Source organism: Clinocottus analis, unplaced genomic scaffold, assembly GCF_023055335.1.
Source record: "Clinocottus analis isolate CAN_PGR_092001 unplaced genomic scaffold, fCliAna1.0.p SCAF_4, whole genome shotgun sequence".
NCBI lineage: Eukaryota > Metazoa > Chordata > Actinopteri > Perciformes > Cottidae > Clinocottus > Clinocottus analis.
In genome coordinates this window covers 18288968-18305589 of record NW_027176153.1, presented here as the reverse complement: position 1 = coordinate 18305589, position 16622 = coordinate 18288968, and the positions used below count along the sequence as shown (strand labels likewise).

General features: G+C 45.4%; 1 protein-coding gene across 3 annotated transcripts; it reads right to left on the bottom strand.

The window, feature by feature from the left end:
• Nucleotides 1-3449: 3449 nt before the first annotated feature.
• Nucleotides 3450-16221, bottom strand: raf1a (Raf-1 proto-oncogene, serine/threonine kinase a). Of its 3 annotated transcripts, none has more exons than XM_068597176.1 (18): nucleotides 15724-16221; nucleotides 13284-13510; nucleotides 13056-13168; nucleotides 12814-12916; nucleotides 12472-12629; nucleotides 11901-11990; nucleotides 10197-10350; nucleotides 9617-9736; nucleotides 9441-9465; nucleotides 8763-8872; nucleotides 8267-8384; nucleotides 7301-7385; nucleotides 7016-7192; nucleotides 6814-6860; nucleotides 6472-6590; nucleotides 6229-6360; nucleotides 4725-4859; nucleotides 3450-4625 (listed from the first exon to the last, which is right to left on the bottom strand). In XM_068597176.1, the coding sequence occupies exons 2-18, from the start codon at nucleotides 13482-13484 to the stop codon at nucleotides 4485-4487; spliced, it is 2028 nt and encodes a 675-aa protein (XP_068453277.1). In that variant the 5' UTR covers nucleotides 13485-13510; nucleotides 15724-16221; the 3' UTR covers nucleotides 3450-4484. The 3 variants fall into 3 exon arrangements, with proteins under 3 accessions (XP_068453277.1, XP_068453278.1, XP_068453279.1); XM_068597177.1 differs by lacking the exon at nucleotides 15724-16221 and adding an exon at nucleotides 14792-15378; XM_068597178.1 differs by lacking the exon at nucleotides 9617-9736.
• Nucleotides 16222-16622: the final 401 nt, after the last annotated feature.

Genomic DNA, 16622 nt, shown 5'->3' with positions numbered 1-16622 from the left:
GCCAGGGCAGACTGCACACACACACACACACACACACACACACACACACACACACACACACACACACACACACACACACACACACACACGCACACAGACCACAGGAGACATGAGGGCAGACATGAAGCACTACAGCACTACTGTGATGCTTGTTTCTACCTCTATGAGTGAGTTTCATGGTTGATGTACATACGCTTCAATTTAAATTATTGGAATATTAGTGGGAAACTTTTTAAGATGACATGTCACCAGAATAAATGTCTCCATCTGTCTGATAATAAGTGTGACACATTATGGTCGCATTAGCAGCAGTTTTATTTTGAATTTCCTTTATTATTTTCTAGGTAATAAACATAATCAACACATAATGGATTGAAGTGACGGCGTGAGGCGAAGCAGGACATGAGGTTCTGACCCTCAAAGTGAATTCAATCATATTTAATTCACCTTTTATTCAATCAAGAAACATTTCATATTACATTTTGTAGACATGACGAAAACACATTGCTCACCAAATCTTTACTCATCACTTCTCTATTGGATAATAAACTCCACCAGGACATTATTGGTTCAGTTTTATTGTCTTGGAATTTCCTCAAGAGACTTTCTAAAGCAACCGAACACTTCCTCCTCCACCTGAGCGTCCTTCACTGACACCAGAAACACAGCTTATGCAGTTATTATCAATGTCTTTCTCACGTTTATTCCTGCACTGTTTTATTTTATTTCAGTAAAGACATTCCTAGAGCTTAAAGATCCCCTTTAACAGACATGCAGTTGTGTATGTTGTGGTAACAATGTGATGGAAGTGACATGTCTTCCTGCTCCTGCATGTCAAATTTTAGACTTTTATAAATATGCAAATATTTGAATGTCAGAAGTTGAACTAGTGGACACAAGCTGTCTTATTCTCGCTCTCTGAGCTGGAGGCCGTGTTTGAGTGGCGGCTCTTTTCTTCAACATGTTTAACGTTGACCGACGTATCCATGTGTTAGGAATCCTTCTCAGCAAGGGGACGGATGCTTTGGTTTACCTGCGCCTGTTATTTATGACAGAGAGGCCGCTGGTACACATGAGTGGACCTGGAGGCCTCCGTGTTCATAACTAGAGCTGCTAGAGTTCCCTCTTGATGCCTCTGTGGTAGATGGAATATAATGAAGTGCCCTCCAGGGTGGCCTTAACAATTCGATGAAATGTTTTCCAATTTAATTTAATTTGTACAGCCTGATATCACACTCTAGCACACGGCCCCCTTTGTCCTTGGACCCTCGCTTCAGAAAAGGAAAAACTCAAACTAGAGACACGGAAGAGACCTCGAGACGATGGCCGTGCGACGGGAGCTGCTCTGCACACGAGGAAACCTTCTGCCCGCCGATGCCCTTTCCGTCTCCGGATGAATCATGGGCTGCAGGGACCCGTCCAGGTGCCGATGGGAAGCTGCAGCTCGGTGATGAATCACACTTGTAATTGTGCAAATCCGTGCTGTTTGCATTAGAACAGATTTCTGCAAACAGCTCCCACAGATACCATATGTTCATCATTACGTATTCGGGATGCTGCCAGATGGCGCAGATGTTTTTTATTCTTCTTCTTCCTCCTCCTCCTCCGTGTGGCCTGGTGGCCAGTGAAAGTCACAGAAGAGCTTGAAAGGAGGGACACTTCCGGCCCCGCAGCTCCAGCTGAGGGAGCGTCGGTCTAGACTCCTCCCAGCTGCCCGTCAAGCTGCTGCGCCTCGCGGCCTGCGGAGGCCCGCTGCACCGACCATCTGCTGAGGATCACAGGGGAAGAGAGGGCTTCCATCCCATAATGAGGGGGGGTGGGGGGGGGGACGGAAAGGTGCATCATTGCATCTCTTGGAATGCTCCTGATTATCATATCTGAAATAACACATTATATAACGGAACTTTTTAAAGTGGGACAGCTAAAAAAAAATAGATGTCAACAGTCTCGCTTCCGTGGCTTGAGTCTGGAAACAACTCAGTGGACATGCAGAGCCCCTTGCTGCCATCTGCTGGTAGAGCTGAAGCTCAGAGGGGCCGACATACAATATCTGTTATTATGGTTACATAATTATCATTTTCAGCTAACTCAAGCAGCGGGACGTTAGTTTGCCACAGAAAGGATGAAACCTCTGGAGGGACAATCACAGCACATATACATGAGGGTGTAGGTTCCAGTTTCAGCATCATGGATACAGACAAAGCCTTCTATAGTAGATATGATATAATACAACATGCATATGAATATCACCATAATGAGGGTTGTATTGCCAGATCAAGTTGGAAATTAAAGACCATAACAGAGAGGCAAGTAGTCATCTTGGCAGACACTAACACATTGATGGCAGAACTCTCTCTCTCTCTCTCTCTCTATATATATATATATATATATATATATATATATATAAATAAATAAAATATACATCTTAGGACCCCTCAGTTGAATCTTGTGAACCGTTAGAGGGGCCTGAGCCCTAGATTGAGAACCACTAAACTACTATAATGTAGTTCAAACAGTGAACTGTTTCTTCTTCTGCAGAAAGAAGAAAAGACAATACTTCTCATGAACCGAACTAAGGATTTGAAGGCAGCACTTTTACTTTTGCATGTCTTAAATTGCAGTATGGGTTCTTTCCCTGGAGGATGACAATGGAAGTAAAGCCCTCGCAGGAGACTGAAGGAAGCAGGCTGACCCACATCCTGCAGGAACACCCGCTAGATGGAGCTGTAGCAGGGCGGCAGAGCGTTTGGGCTCTGCTGGTTTCAATTCTTCCAGCCAGAGAGGCTCGTCAGGAAGCAGAAATAGAACAGATAAACACATATAGCCAAACCAGTTAGAATAGACGACTGGTGGTCAGCCGACGGCCGTGCTCTCATTGCGGTGCAGCGCATCAGGTGATGAAGCCTTTTGGAAGCCGCTGGCTTCGAATTAAAAAAAGGGCATGAGCATTCTGCTTACTCCCTTATTTAGACCACAGCAAATATTCCTCATATTTGTTATAAATGTGCACTCAGGACTGAACCACGTAAAGCGATGCTGCCCAGCAGGACCTACACGTTGCATGTTTACACTCAAACAGAATGAAGCGGCCTCTCTTTCCCTCGCAGAGTGAGTGTTGTTCCACTGAGCCTGCCAGCGGCTGAGCAGCAGGATCCCTGGTGGTGTCTGCACTGGATCCCTCTGGGAGGTTACGCCGCGTTGCCACTGCAACGGCAAACATGTCACCCTGCCACAAACTCTTGCACGTGTGTGGGATGTCACCGCCGTTAGTGAACGAGAAGAGATCATAATCTGGAGGTCAGCTGCCACCTCGCCGGCTTAAAATGAAGCTTTTTAACATGTTAACTAGTTCATGTTTCATAATGGAGGAGCAGGAAAAACAAAATATCTTTGGCAAAAGAATTTAACTTAATTTTATTAAAATATTGAATAGACAACTCTCTCACCAAAGTACACAATAACACGTTTAACCTCCTGAAAGAGACATCAAAAAGACAACGAATACAAATTAGTTTTTCCAAATCATTTTAAGACAAAGACGTCCAGCTCGTGGCAGCCTGCCCGTGGAGAGGACCGGTGTGTGTGGGCGTCGACAGACCATTCACTCAACGGACCCAACGCATGTACAGACCGATGAAACATAAACATTGCTTTTGCTAAAAATGTGCAAATTCAATTCATTTTTTCCCGGCATCACTCATGCTCGCTGTCCGACAGGCTGCAAGTCTTGCAAAATGACCCCCCCCCCCCCAAAAAAAAGTAAAGACAATTAAAGAAGGAAAGAAAAAGAAAAAGACGACTTCCCATATCTACGCCATCATCATTTAAGACGATGCAAACTACTACTGTGCAACTAAATGGACTACATCCAACGGCTTGGTGTGTGATAACAAGAGGTGAACTGTTCAGGATCTTACTCCAGGCTTTGTTTCCTCTTAAGGCATATAAGCTTTTTTTTTTTTATTTTATTGGTTTTTAAAAAGGTCCTCTTCATCAGAACCCATGGACGGCCGGATAAGAGGTTGTATTTCTCGTCGCAGAACCCAAACCAAGAGGTCTTCCTCTCGAGCTTCCTTCAGTGTCCATTTCCTCCTTTTCTTAGTGTGCGAGCATGTATTTACAACCGTTTTACCCAACGCATTGCCAACGTGGAGTCTCTGCATACTTCTTAATACGTGCAGCAATAAGCAAGGCGCCGCCTCCTCGTGTCTGAAGCCCCGTGCTCGGCCCACTGGAATCTCCCTCCGCCTTCCAAAAGTAGATCGCAGATGCACTTCCCTTCCCTGCTTCCTCCTTCATCCCTCCTTTGCGTGTTCTATTGATTAGCGCGGTTTATGTATGATTACGTGCACATGGTCACGTCTACATCATCTGCATGTAGAGCGTCCTGAGCATTTGAACTGTTTTGGATATTTCAAAAAAAGGAGTAGGAGGAGGGGAAAAGCGAGGATGGAGGAAGAGGAGGAGCGGTGTCGTCTGAACCTCTAGAAAATAGGCAGTCTGGAGGAGGTCAGAGTACAGATATTGATATCCTCAGTGTGAGAGGCTCGGTGCAGGGACGGTTCTGAGGTACTGCGGTTTATCTTAGGTAGGGCATGCTGGAGGAGCTCAATGGTGGATAAGATCTGAAAAAAAAAGAAATGCAAGGGGATGATAAAAAAAAAAAGATCAATGAAAGAAAAAGCCTTTATTGAGCTTCAGGTCTACATTTAGACGGCCTTTACCTGAGGGAAGAGGGGCCTCTCGTCTTTGGACTTCTTGATGCAGTCGACCACCAACCGTTTCATGGCTTTGGGGCAGTTTTTGTAGAGCTTGCTGAGGTCAGGGGACAAATAGCCTCTTCCCACCATGAAGATGATCTGAGAAGAGGGAAGGAGTGGGGCAGCAGATGAGACATAGAGGTTTGTAAATACTTGACCTATTGATCCAAGTCAGTGCAACAGTAAGACAAGCCCGATAAATCCTGAAATCAGCAGTACGATCTCAGAGATATATTTAGAAACGCAGCCAGTCGAAAGTGACAAGAGTCTTAAAATCAATGCAGGCACGAGTGCATGACGCTGCAGAGATAAATGCACAACGTGGATCACGACGGTGTTTATGGGCGACACTTTGCACGGCGACATCGGCCTATTTTGAAAACAGACACAGTAAACAGACCCGAACAAGGAGCCAAGGCACGATGCAGACCGGCCTCATGGCCATGCGCACACCCGTGCACCCCCACATGCACCGCTTCTCTCACACACACACACACACACACACACACACACACACACACACACACACACACAGGGTTGTGTTACGGGGGGGGGGGTCTAAAATTAGGCCAGTGGCTCCAGGACGCCTGTGCTCCGTATCGGGCCTCAGGCCACAACCCTTCAGACAGAAACCCAACGTCTTCCCTGCAGCTTCAAGGCAGCGGACCCGGACGAGGACGAGAGCTTCAGCACTCGACTGCTGAAGGGTGACTCGTGTTTCACCTGACCGGCTCTAACAAGGTAGCAGAAATCTGCTATCACACTTGAAAGTTTGCACAAATTGATGATGCCAAATGAAACCAATGAGTGAGTGTATGGAGGGCTGGTGTGTGGGATTCTCATTACTACGTCTTGTTGTCTCCTATATGCACCGCTGGGTTCGCTTTCAATTGTTAAGCAAAGACGATTTTTACTAAAAACAAAACAAGAAACGCGAATTAAGCGCATTTTTATCAACTAGTTTGGAGCGAATGAACTGAGCGACGGCGTAGTTTGGTCAGACGTTGGCGCTACAGGCTGCGCACGGCTGCAGTCCACCAGAACTGAAGAGGTGTTGAACTGTCTGTTTGGCCTCATGTACGAGAGAAACCAGGACGGAGGGCTTCGGGGACTCGTCTCCTTTTGGGTGCATTTTAAATCGCTCTTTGGTGTCAGCTGGCGTCGGCCATGTTTGGTGTCGTGCGGAGTGGAAGACGAGCATGCAACGTTACGGGTTGAATTTGAAGAGTACGACAGCAGAAACAGACGATGGATCACGCAAGCTAAACGTTTCCTATCTCGGCATCGAGTCGGCAGACGCTTTTCCACAATCGTTTCGCACATCAACTATTTTTTTCCGACTAAAAGCGCCTCAAGCTCGCGTTATTTATTTATTTTTTCCCTCCACAAATAGAGGAAGTCTTTTTGAATTTTGCCATTTTAATTTAAACTTCAAAAAATTTGCATAAATGATGTAGCGGGCCATTACCTGATCTCTGGTTGCTATCAGGGAGTACGGGAGCTCTCCAGTCATGATCTCGAAGAGAACAATTCCATAGGAATAGACGTCCGACTGGAAGCTGTAGGGGTTGTTATCCTGCATCCGGATGACCTCGGGGGCCTGCGGCCGTCCGGAGAGAAGAAACAAACAAGGGATTGCATTTATTAGTTTTCACGTCTTGAACATACTCGTCTTATTTGCTTTGGAGAAGTCAAAGCTGCGTTCCCTCACCATCCAGAGGATGGATCCAGAAGGCTGCTCCACCTGATGCGAGCCGCTCCACCGGGCCTTCACCGTGGCCAGACCGAAGTCACCGATTTTCACCGTGAGGCCTTCGTGCAAGAAGATGTCTACGCCGCCGTCAAGGAACCACAGCCGAAGCCACTGAGGACACACAGGCCCTGACTAATGCGGGGATTAAAGTGCACTGAGTGCTTTGGCCTTTCAAAACACACACACACACACGCGCACACACACACACACACACACACACACACACACACGCGCACACACACACACACACACACACACACACACACACACACACACACACACACACACACGAAAGGATACTGTTGGACTTCATGTCCCGATGAATGATGTTCTTTGCATGCAGATAGCTAAAAGTGAGAAGGGGAAAAAAAGAACAGGATTATTATTATTATTACTATTATTATTATTATTACTATTACTATTACTATTATTATTATTATTAATGCGACATCTGTGTTCCCATAAATTCAGTTTATAAGCCAGAACGTCTCGTTGGACTCACTCCATGCCCTGAGCCGTCTGCCTGGCGATGTCTATGAGCTGGATGATCTTGAAGTTCGTCTCCAGGACGTGGATGTGTTTGTAGAGGCTGCTGCCTTCACACCACTGGGTCACGATGGCCAGGTTGTCCTTCGTCATGTAGCCCATGAACAACAGGATGTTGACATGTCGCGTCTTCCTGCGAAGCAAAAAAAGAGGAAACTGTCAAGATGAAGATACGGTCAAAGTTTTGCAAAGAAGATGATTTAGCGAGAACTGCTGGGAAAAGATATCTGACGTTTCTTACCTCAAGACTGCCACTTCATTCCTGAAAGCCTGAAACTGCTCCGGTGTGGGTTCAGTCACCTTTAAAATCTTCACTGCTACGTCACCTGCAAACCAAAATACTCAGTCAGCTTTGACCCGTGAAAAGCCGCTGAGCTGAGAAGCAGCGCAGCATGAGGGGATCGTTTCCAACTAATTCACAAGTCAGGGGACTCATTTGAGCTTGTTTAGTTAGAAGTATGAACACAGGTGGGTAGTAACTACTTACATGTATTAAAAACAACTAGTTTAAAGTAAATTATACACATTTTTTAGAGGAAAACATTAGTTTTATTCCTTTAAGATGCATTTATTGTGCTATTTCTTTCATTATTTTTGACACAGCAATGTGGAGGTCTGGCTTTGTAAGACTGCTGAAGCCACGCCTCCACGTGGCCCTCATGGATGAAAGCGATGGCGTTTTAAGACGCATTACGTTAAGCAGCAGCTAACGGGAGATGAGTGAACGGCGCACTGTGCAGCCGGCTTCGGTTGCGTCACAGAACTGTGTGTTGTGGTAATGCTGAGAAGTTTAATATCATAAAAACACGCAGTATACCGTGCTTCAAAACTCCTGCTTTCTGTCGTAATCTAAATATTCAAGCGGTGTGTGTTCAACAGGTTTATTAGTCTAACCGGCCGAAGGGAGACTGAAAAGGCCAAATGATGCACATGAAAAGAAAAAAGGCGTCCATTTCATGTGGACATTCACGGATAATGTTTCAACTGCAGTTGGTCTTCCTCAGGTCAAAATGAAGGGACACACCTGTATTTAATGGGCTATTACAGATAAAACACTCCCCCAATCATCCTGAATGAGTCATCTAATGAGACATTTTTTCAGAAAGCGGAAAGAGCAATTCGTCCACTTCTTCCGTGAAACAGGGGGGGGGGGGGGGAGTGCTCGTGGTGACACGTGAACGTGCTCTGCCCCATCAGACATTCCTACCGTGCCATTTCCCTTTGTACACGGTCCCGAACGAGCCCGAGCCGATGCGGGAGTTCAGATACACCTCGCTGGCCTCGATCTCCCAGTAGTAACTGGAGTCCCGCTTGTCCCGAGGCCTCTGGGAACAGAAATCAAGAAGGTGCGACCCGGTTATCGCCAAGCGTGTTGCACGTACGCAGAACTTGGGAGTCGGGTGCGTGACAATAAATAGACAGTCTAAAATGTCACATTTTCTACTTTTGAAAATCGTATGATGAACAAATGAAGAGCATGTTAAAATAAATGTTATTGAAGTGCCGAGTGTGTATTTAAAAAAGAGTGGCGTTGTGTAAGGATGTGTAACTGGAAGTAGTCGGCCGAGTCAGTGAGGGGAGGAAGCGGGGACTTAAGGAGGACGATAAGAATGTTCTAAAGTACCAGAAATTACTTCTGAAATGAAGCGAATACTTTGTAAAACCAGTGAAGTCTTATCTGTTTAAAAAGGAAGAGTACATACAATCTTATTTTTCTCATGATTGTTGAAGGACGAGGCTCTCTCTCGCTGGGCGGGGGCCGGCGCTTTGGACTGGGACCAGCCGGTCGGGCTCTGGCTGGGGGAACTCCCGCCTTCGGGATCACAGAGAGAAGAAGGCAGACATTTAGGGAGAAACATTTACTACTCAGTGCACAGGGAATTCTACGTAGAGGGTAAAACCTCCCCGCTAAATGAGATACAAGAGTTGTCTTATAGGCGTTCAGGCACCGCTAGAAAAAGGAAAATGCACTACACGAGTGACATAATGGTGATTATTGATCAATTTTGGACACAACATTAGACTTTGTCCCAGTTCTCCTCCTCCTCGATGCCGTCATCAGTCTTAGCAAATAAACAGTGGACGTCACGTTTGACATTGTGCACAAGAACACACACTAACAACAAACAGGTCTGGAGAGCAATTTTCTCTTTCTTAATGGACTCGCATGCAGATTTAGTCTTGCATCACCACCCCACCTCGACTGCTCATCTATTTTTAATGCCTATTGAATATTATGGGAGGAGCCTAATGTCAAGAGCGCCACGTTTCCATTCTGGAACGGGGATGAGGCGACAATTAGACAATCATTTAAAAAAATAAGGTTTCAAGGAGGGAAGAAGTGAGATGTGAAGATGAAGAAATGCAGAGCGAGCACTTACCCGAGTCATGATCACGCATCGCATCCTAGAGAGAGACACAAAATAAAAAAAGAGAACAACCCCGTCAGTGACAGTAAACACTGTGGTCTGACTTCAGTACTGAAGATGTGAATGCAGATAGCCGGTTCGCAACGGCATGCCATTCAGACCGCACGCACAACGCTCTGCTCTCTAACCTTTTCGGGACTCTCTGATGAGGCCTCGACAAAAGACTGGGAGAAGTGCACAATACCTACTTTCCTCTTCAGCCAGAATCTATGGCACCAGGAGCTGGGGGAGGCATTCAGGCAGTCTAGCTACTCCCCAGCAGGGTTCACAATACAACAGCCCGGGGGGGAGGAGGAAGGAGGGAGAAGGAACACAGTGAAGGAAAGTGAGGAAGGACAGATGAGGAGAGTGATGCTCAGGTTACCACCTGCGCAGGAACACAGAAAGTATTCTACAAAAGCATGCCACACTAGTGAGCTGGTTTATGCAAGAACCAGAGCAGTGGAGAGCAGAAACTAGAAGTGAACAGAGGGGGGAGTCAAGTGTTGGAAAAGTATAAAGATGCCATCAGGGGAATGGCACAAAAACAGGCTGAACCCCGTCCAGGTGATGACTTAAGAGTTAGAGAAGAAGCGCGACGGAGAGATATTTCAAATGCTTAAATACGTAGGAGGGCAAGATCCCTCTGGGGGCTACGGGGTATTTTGGGCACGGCTTGAACCTCCAATAGTACCCGAAAGAAAGAAGAGGGGGGGGGAGTGTAGTTACCTCGATCATGCTGCAGTCGACGGGCATGGTGGTGCTGACCATGTGGACGTTGGGCGTGGAGGTGGAGCGCTGCCTCTGGGACAGCCAGCCGCCCGTGGGCGTGTACGGCGGGGCGTAGTTGAAGGCATGAGGGGTGGAGTACCGGTGGGCCGAGCTGCAGGTGAGCGAGGAACAAAAACGTTACGACGCAGCGGCGATGTGCGCGTCTGTTTGTTTACGTCTGCTCGAGTGTCTGCGTTTGAAGCAAAACGCTGAACTCTGTGACTCGTGTCAAACTGGTTAACGCGCTCTGGTTTCATTTCCTCTCACTTTATTCGCATTCAAGCGTCCTCTGTTGATGTTGTGCGCGCCACTAACTCGCAACCGCACATGCAGAAAAAACACACGCGCAAAAAGAAAAGTACAAAGTAAAACTGTGAGGAAGTAGTTATTGTTTAATTCTATTGTAGCTGTGCGCTTATCCCATTTCTTTGGCTAACTTGACCCCGTGGAGGTATTCGGCTCTCGGCGTTTGCCAGATCTTGTGTTGGCTCAGCTGAAGAGTACAAAGCTCACCGGTCAAGTTTGTTAATCGGCAAACAAACTGACCGTTAGCGCAACGTGAGATGTTACCATTTACAAGCACAGAATCTAATCCGGTCTAAATATACAACAACAAAACATGTGCACAACAACAGCGCTGTTACTGGATTTATAGCCGTCTGTTAAAATGGGGACAGCGGGAGCCGGATGACGTGTAGAAACTGAGATCATATTTATTTTTTTAAATCAGTTATGATCACACTCCTTGAGAACAATCCCCCCCCCCCCCCCCTCTGGCAATGCAGGACTGTGTTTCAAAAGAGCATTTGAGATCGCTCGGCCTGGAACAACTTGATACTTTGTGAGCGCTAATTTGGCAGCTCAGAGTGCTTTTTAACCATTTTAAGTGCCCTGAAACAACAGGCCCTTTTCACGCCCCTCCTTACGTCAGCCCTTGGACTGGTAAGCCCCCATAAAGCCCAGGACGTCATTAAAAAAACTGGGTTTAATTCCACTCGGATTACAATACTTCACACATTAAGAGCTACGACTGGTTCTGCAGTCAAGCAGGACAAATATCTGAAGGGGACAAAGGTCCTGCTCCCTCAACTGCGCATGCACCTCCACCTCTTCTACAGCGTGCGCGTACAATACCCGTCCCATCATACCGGAGAGGATGACAACTCTATGGCCAATATCTCACAGCGAAACGATAGAGATTGATATATAGAACTACAGGTAAAAATAGAAAATATGTATCTTTAGAGGTGAGCTGTCCCTTTAATATAAGACAAATTCTGCTTTGCAGATGTTTCATGTGGAAGGAAACGCTTTTTTACACATTTGTTGAAGCTCAAGGAGACACACTGTGTAAACACAACTTTTGTTTGTTTACAGGAAAACTCCACAGGGCCCATCTAAGAAAGAAGCAACATCCCTCTTCTCCTTCTTCTTCTCCCCTCCGGTCACAAAAAGAAGAGGGATCACTCAATTTAGCAAACAAAAAAAAAAAAAAGCACTTTCATGATGTTTGCACGTTGCACAAGCACGTGTCTGCTCCGTTTCCAGAACGTAGCGTCATCTGCACCTGACAATGTGTTTGTAATGCTAACAATCACTAGGAGGATGGGTTATAGATTGATAAAAAACAAGCAAAGACAACAACAACAGCGTTCCCCTTACCTTGGAAACCGCGTTAAGGATTCTCTCATTCGCCGGGTCGTCAGCGGGGGCAGTGACGGGGCGCCGCTGTCCCCGGGCGTGGGACACAACCTGGAGACACAGAGCGGAGAGCTTGTTTCTTACAGCGCGCGGGGAAGCGTGAGCGCTTGATCAAACGGCGGCTGACTGCTGGAGACTACAGCGGTTGTGTCAGGTGAACAGGCTCAGCTTATCAATGCTAAGGATCTTCAGCTAATCACTATCTGACCCGAGGCCCCGCATGCAAAACAACCAGTGAGCTTCTCTTTTCAATGCCAGTATGCAAATCCAGAACACGAGCCTCGACCCGTAGTGTCAGCAGAACTCGCTTTCCCAGTTTATCTCCAAACGCTCGGATTGCTGACGCACTAATCTCACATTTGATTGGATTCCAAACGACATTATACGCGTCCGTACAGAGAACGGCAAGTTTGTCTGCACGTTATGTTTCTATAATATAATATTTATGATGTAATCTTTTTCAGAATGCATTTGCAAGTTACTGAGGATCTTTTTGCATTACACTCCCCGATCTCAAGGTGACAACACTTACAGGAGTTGTCGGATATTGCTCCAGTCCACACACATGGTGGGCACCTTGGTGCTGCAATGCTCATGGAACTTGTAGCCGCACGTTTGGCAACGGAAACCATTCAAGAGAAACTTCTGGCAAATATCACAGAATGCCAGTTTCAGATACGTCTTGCGGACCTTTAAAAAAAAGAAAAAAGAATGCACAAGATGTTCCTTTAGACACTCTGCGGTGACGACAGATGAAAAATAGCCTTTTGGCTAACGCTGGCGCATTGACAGAAATGTGTTTTATTAATGTGCACCTTGTCAAATAAACCATTTAACTTGAATGAGGTACAAAGCAAATGCATCAAGTACTCACAAAATTATGCGTCGTCAAAGGAACGTGATCTAAAACCTCCACCAGGAGCTCCTCTCCAATCAGGGAGGTGGAGTCAGTGTTCCAATCCATTCGTGATTTCTTACTGTTTGGGACAAACAAAATAAAAGGACTTTGCATGAAAGGAAATATCAAAAGCAAGCGCAATAACTGCGGCAGGTTAGAATGTGGTTTGTGATGTGGTTTGTGAATCCTCAGATTTGTCACAGCGGCCCTGAGCTCACCTCCTCTGTCCCGGATGCAGCCTGAAGACGGCGCAGCACTGAGGCTGCAGGCCTCTCACCTTTAACGCTTTAATCAGGCAGCTGTGCAGAGTCATACCTGGTCGTACGTTGACCTGAGGAGACACGAAAAAAACATATGAATTAATTCCTCTCATCTGAAAGAAGTTCTAGTGTAGCATTTCAGTATGCCTCCTTCTACCTGCAGGGACAAATAAATAATGAGCTCACCACGGTGCGCTGCTGGTTCGGGAGGTAGACGCGGATAGTGCTGCTAGCCTTGGAGTCGGGCATCTTGCTGTCATCTGAGGAGCGACGCTGGCAGGGAAAGCCCTGGACCAAGGTCGGCGAGAGGCACGGGCCCTCGAACGCGGAGTCCTTCATTCCGAAGCCGTTGCTCAGGGTCTTCCACGCTCCCTGGAGGTGCTCCATTAGTAAAGCCAAGTGCACTCAATGGTCTGAGAAGAAGGGGGAAAAGACGTCAGTATTAGTCCAAATGCTTGAAAGCTCACATAAAGAATTCAAAATCGATGTCACTCCAGCGCTCCTTCTCTGCAGGGATATTGGTGGTGTCTCAGTGTCAAAATGTAAAGACTAGTCTAGTGTTTTTCAAATGAAATAAAAAAGGGTATTTAAGTCAGGTTCCTCATCATCCTGAGTTTAAATAGATATTCTTTGAAGTATCAAACACTTGTAGTTTTGAAAAGTAGCTTTAAATGGGATTTATTTTTGTTCCACTGAAGAAGAAAAGCAGCTGTGGTCAGATTCCAACGGTGAAAAGGTTTTTGTGTTTTGTTTTCACAGACAGAAAAAAACAAAAGTAACAAAAGATAGGTTTGGGTTGTGGCATCAAGAACTTGTTTGACATAATCCCTCAACATAATCTGTCGCCTTAGCGCAACCAACCCTACTTCTCCAACGATGCCGTGATTCGGGTCGTCTCAGGGTTACGTCGAAACCTTTCAGAGATGTGACGGGAAAAGAGGAAGAACATGTATGTTCCCAAACGTTCAGTGGTTTCATGTGCTTATTAAACTCTCAGCTCAACCCCCGACACTATAATCACACGGCAGTGGCAGTTTTAAGAATACCACATGTGCTTTTTTTCCTCTTAGCATACAAATAGAAACGGTCCTTTCCTCTGAGAGGGAGCTGCAGCGCAGACAAACAAACCCACTCAGACCAGCAGGATCTCTGAGCACCACAGAGGTCAGTCGTGTTATTTACAGTATGTGCTTTCAACAGACTCTTTTTCCTGCCTTGTCAGGCAATTGACAACTAAAAACAACTTCTAGATAGATTCATAAGAATACCGTACCACAATAATACTGGTGGAGGAAATAAAAGCATCTGGAATTCTTGAAAAACCATGTCATTTGTCAATGTGGGATGAAAAATACAACAAACCAAGTTGGACCTACCCATCAGTCACAAATATGCTCCTTGCCTACTTATAATATATATTCAAGATATTATTAATGTCATGTGCACATATAACAAAGGTTCTTGTACAATGAGAAGCGTATTTTGCTGTGTCCTCCTACAACCAAATTACAATAAAGGTAATAAAAAAAAGAAAAAAAGAAGGGACACAATATAGTAAAGGCATTGCACAAGAATAAGGCACAAGAATGTGATGACAGTATTGCACAAACATTGTATAAAGTGCACTATGCATTGCTACAAATGTACAACCGTGACATGAAAAATATATATAGTTTAGTTATACAGATGCTTACTTTTCAGTGTATACTTTCTCTGCAAAGCTCCTAATTAACCCATGTGTCCTCCACAGAAGCCCGATTGGCACACCGAGGAGATGATTTACTGTGGTTTAGTGGTTAGCTGTCACATCACCGGTGTGTCAATAGTAGAGAGTAAAAAAAAAAAAAGGAAAAAAAGGAAAGAAAGAAAGCAGGAATTTTTGGAAGACTGGGTCTCCGAGCCTACAAACCACCACCACGTTGCAGGAAAGGTGTTCACAATAAGTGCTGGGACGAAATAAAATAAAACTAATTTAAAAGAGAGAAGAAGTCCAGAATGATTAGACTTCTGCTCCACATAACAGGTCAGTTAGCTTTAGAAGAGTTTTCTAAAAAAAAAAAAAAAGAAGAAAAAAAAAAGTCTTGCTCGTAATGTCGGTAGGTGAGAGTCGGCAGGTTAGCATGCAGTGTGTTTAGAGAGAGAGAGAGAGATAGAGAAAGGGAGAGGCCCGCTAAACTGGCTTTAAAAACGCCTTCATTGAGTTCTAATTAAATCCAACTCCTCGCTTAACGCAGGCCTGTTCGTGAAAGCCTACCTACCGTTGAAACGCGTGAACGATTTACACAGAAGCCCTTAGCTACGTGTGTGTTTTCTTACAAATAAGCCCTGGTAGATCCAGTTATTGCTGTGAAATTTGCCTGTAGGCCCTGAAAGAGGCGAACTCCTGTCGTTGAAACTTCTCAGCTCTGTTCTGCCTCCATTCAAATCTCACTTGTTCGATGCACGTCGCGGTCATGCGGCTCAAGGAGAAGCCAGTCGTACTTCGCAACAATAACAAAAAAAAACAACGTTTTCTTTAGTGAGTAGCGACGGTAAGAGACAGCAAGCTGTGCGTGTGTTTGTGTGTGAGTGTGTGTGTGTGTCTGTGTGCGTGCGTGCGGGTGAGTGTGTGTGTGTGTGTGCTTACCAAGAGAAGTTAGAAAAGTTGGGCTCCGCCATAACTTCAGGAAAAAGTGGCGTCGGTGACATCATCATATTTGCAACGCATTCAAAAGAAAAAAGGGAGAAGAAGAAGAAGAAAAAAAGATTCGGAATTGTCGCAGACCGCGTGCGACTGTATCAAATAATCGCGGATTCGGGGTAAATGTAGCAATAATGTTAAGACGTGAAGGTCATATGCGGGTCTTTTCTTCACCAGCCACCACATATAATACGGGAAAAGTTCTTTTTTCTTTTTTTTATCTCCCAGTCGTGCTGAATGCGAAGAAAAAAAATCCGTCGGACCCTCAAAGTGACACGGCAAAAAAAGAGGGATATTCTTAAAGCCCCGTGAGGCACTTTCAAATTAAAACTCCAATAAGTTGCTCGGTTCCGCCTCGCTACTTTTCCCCACCTCTCTCTTCCTCCAATCAATATTTTGACGTTGTTCGGGAGAAGGTGGAAAGCTTTGAGTTGGTGTCGTGCGTCCGTCTGACGCCAGTGATTGAAACAGGACCTCGCAGTCATAACAAGAGTTGCGAGAATCACTCACACTGCGCATATAGAGCACATTAAATCCCTCCCACTTCGGTGAAACCCTGATTTTTCCTCATTAAAAATGAACTGCGCATGTTTTAAAGTGTTGGATTCTTAATATGTTGAATATAATGTACATTTATAGTAGTTTACAGTCTCTTCCTGTGGCCACACTACGTCACCGATAAACTCATACTGGTTATTTTTCTGCAAAGGCTAATGCGTGCGAAACATTCATATAGTTTAAATGCACATACGTTTTAATAAAAGTTGCAACAGTATATTTTGAAAAGTCCCAAAAAAAGTAAAGTTAAATAAAACCTGGCCCACTACCGGTTTGAAGTAGTCCAT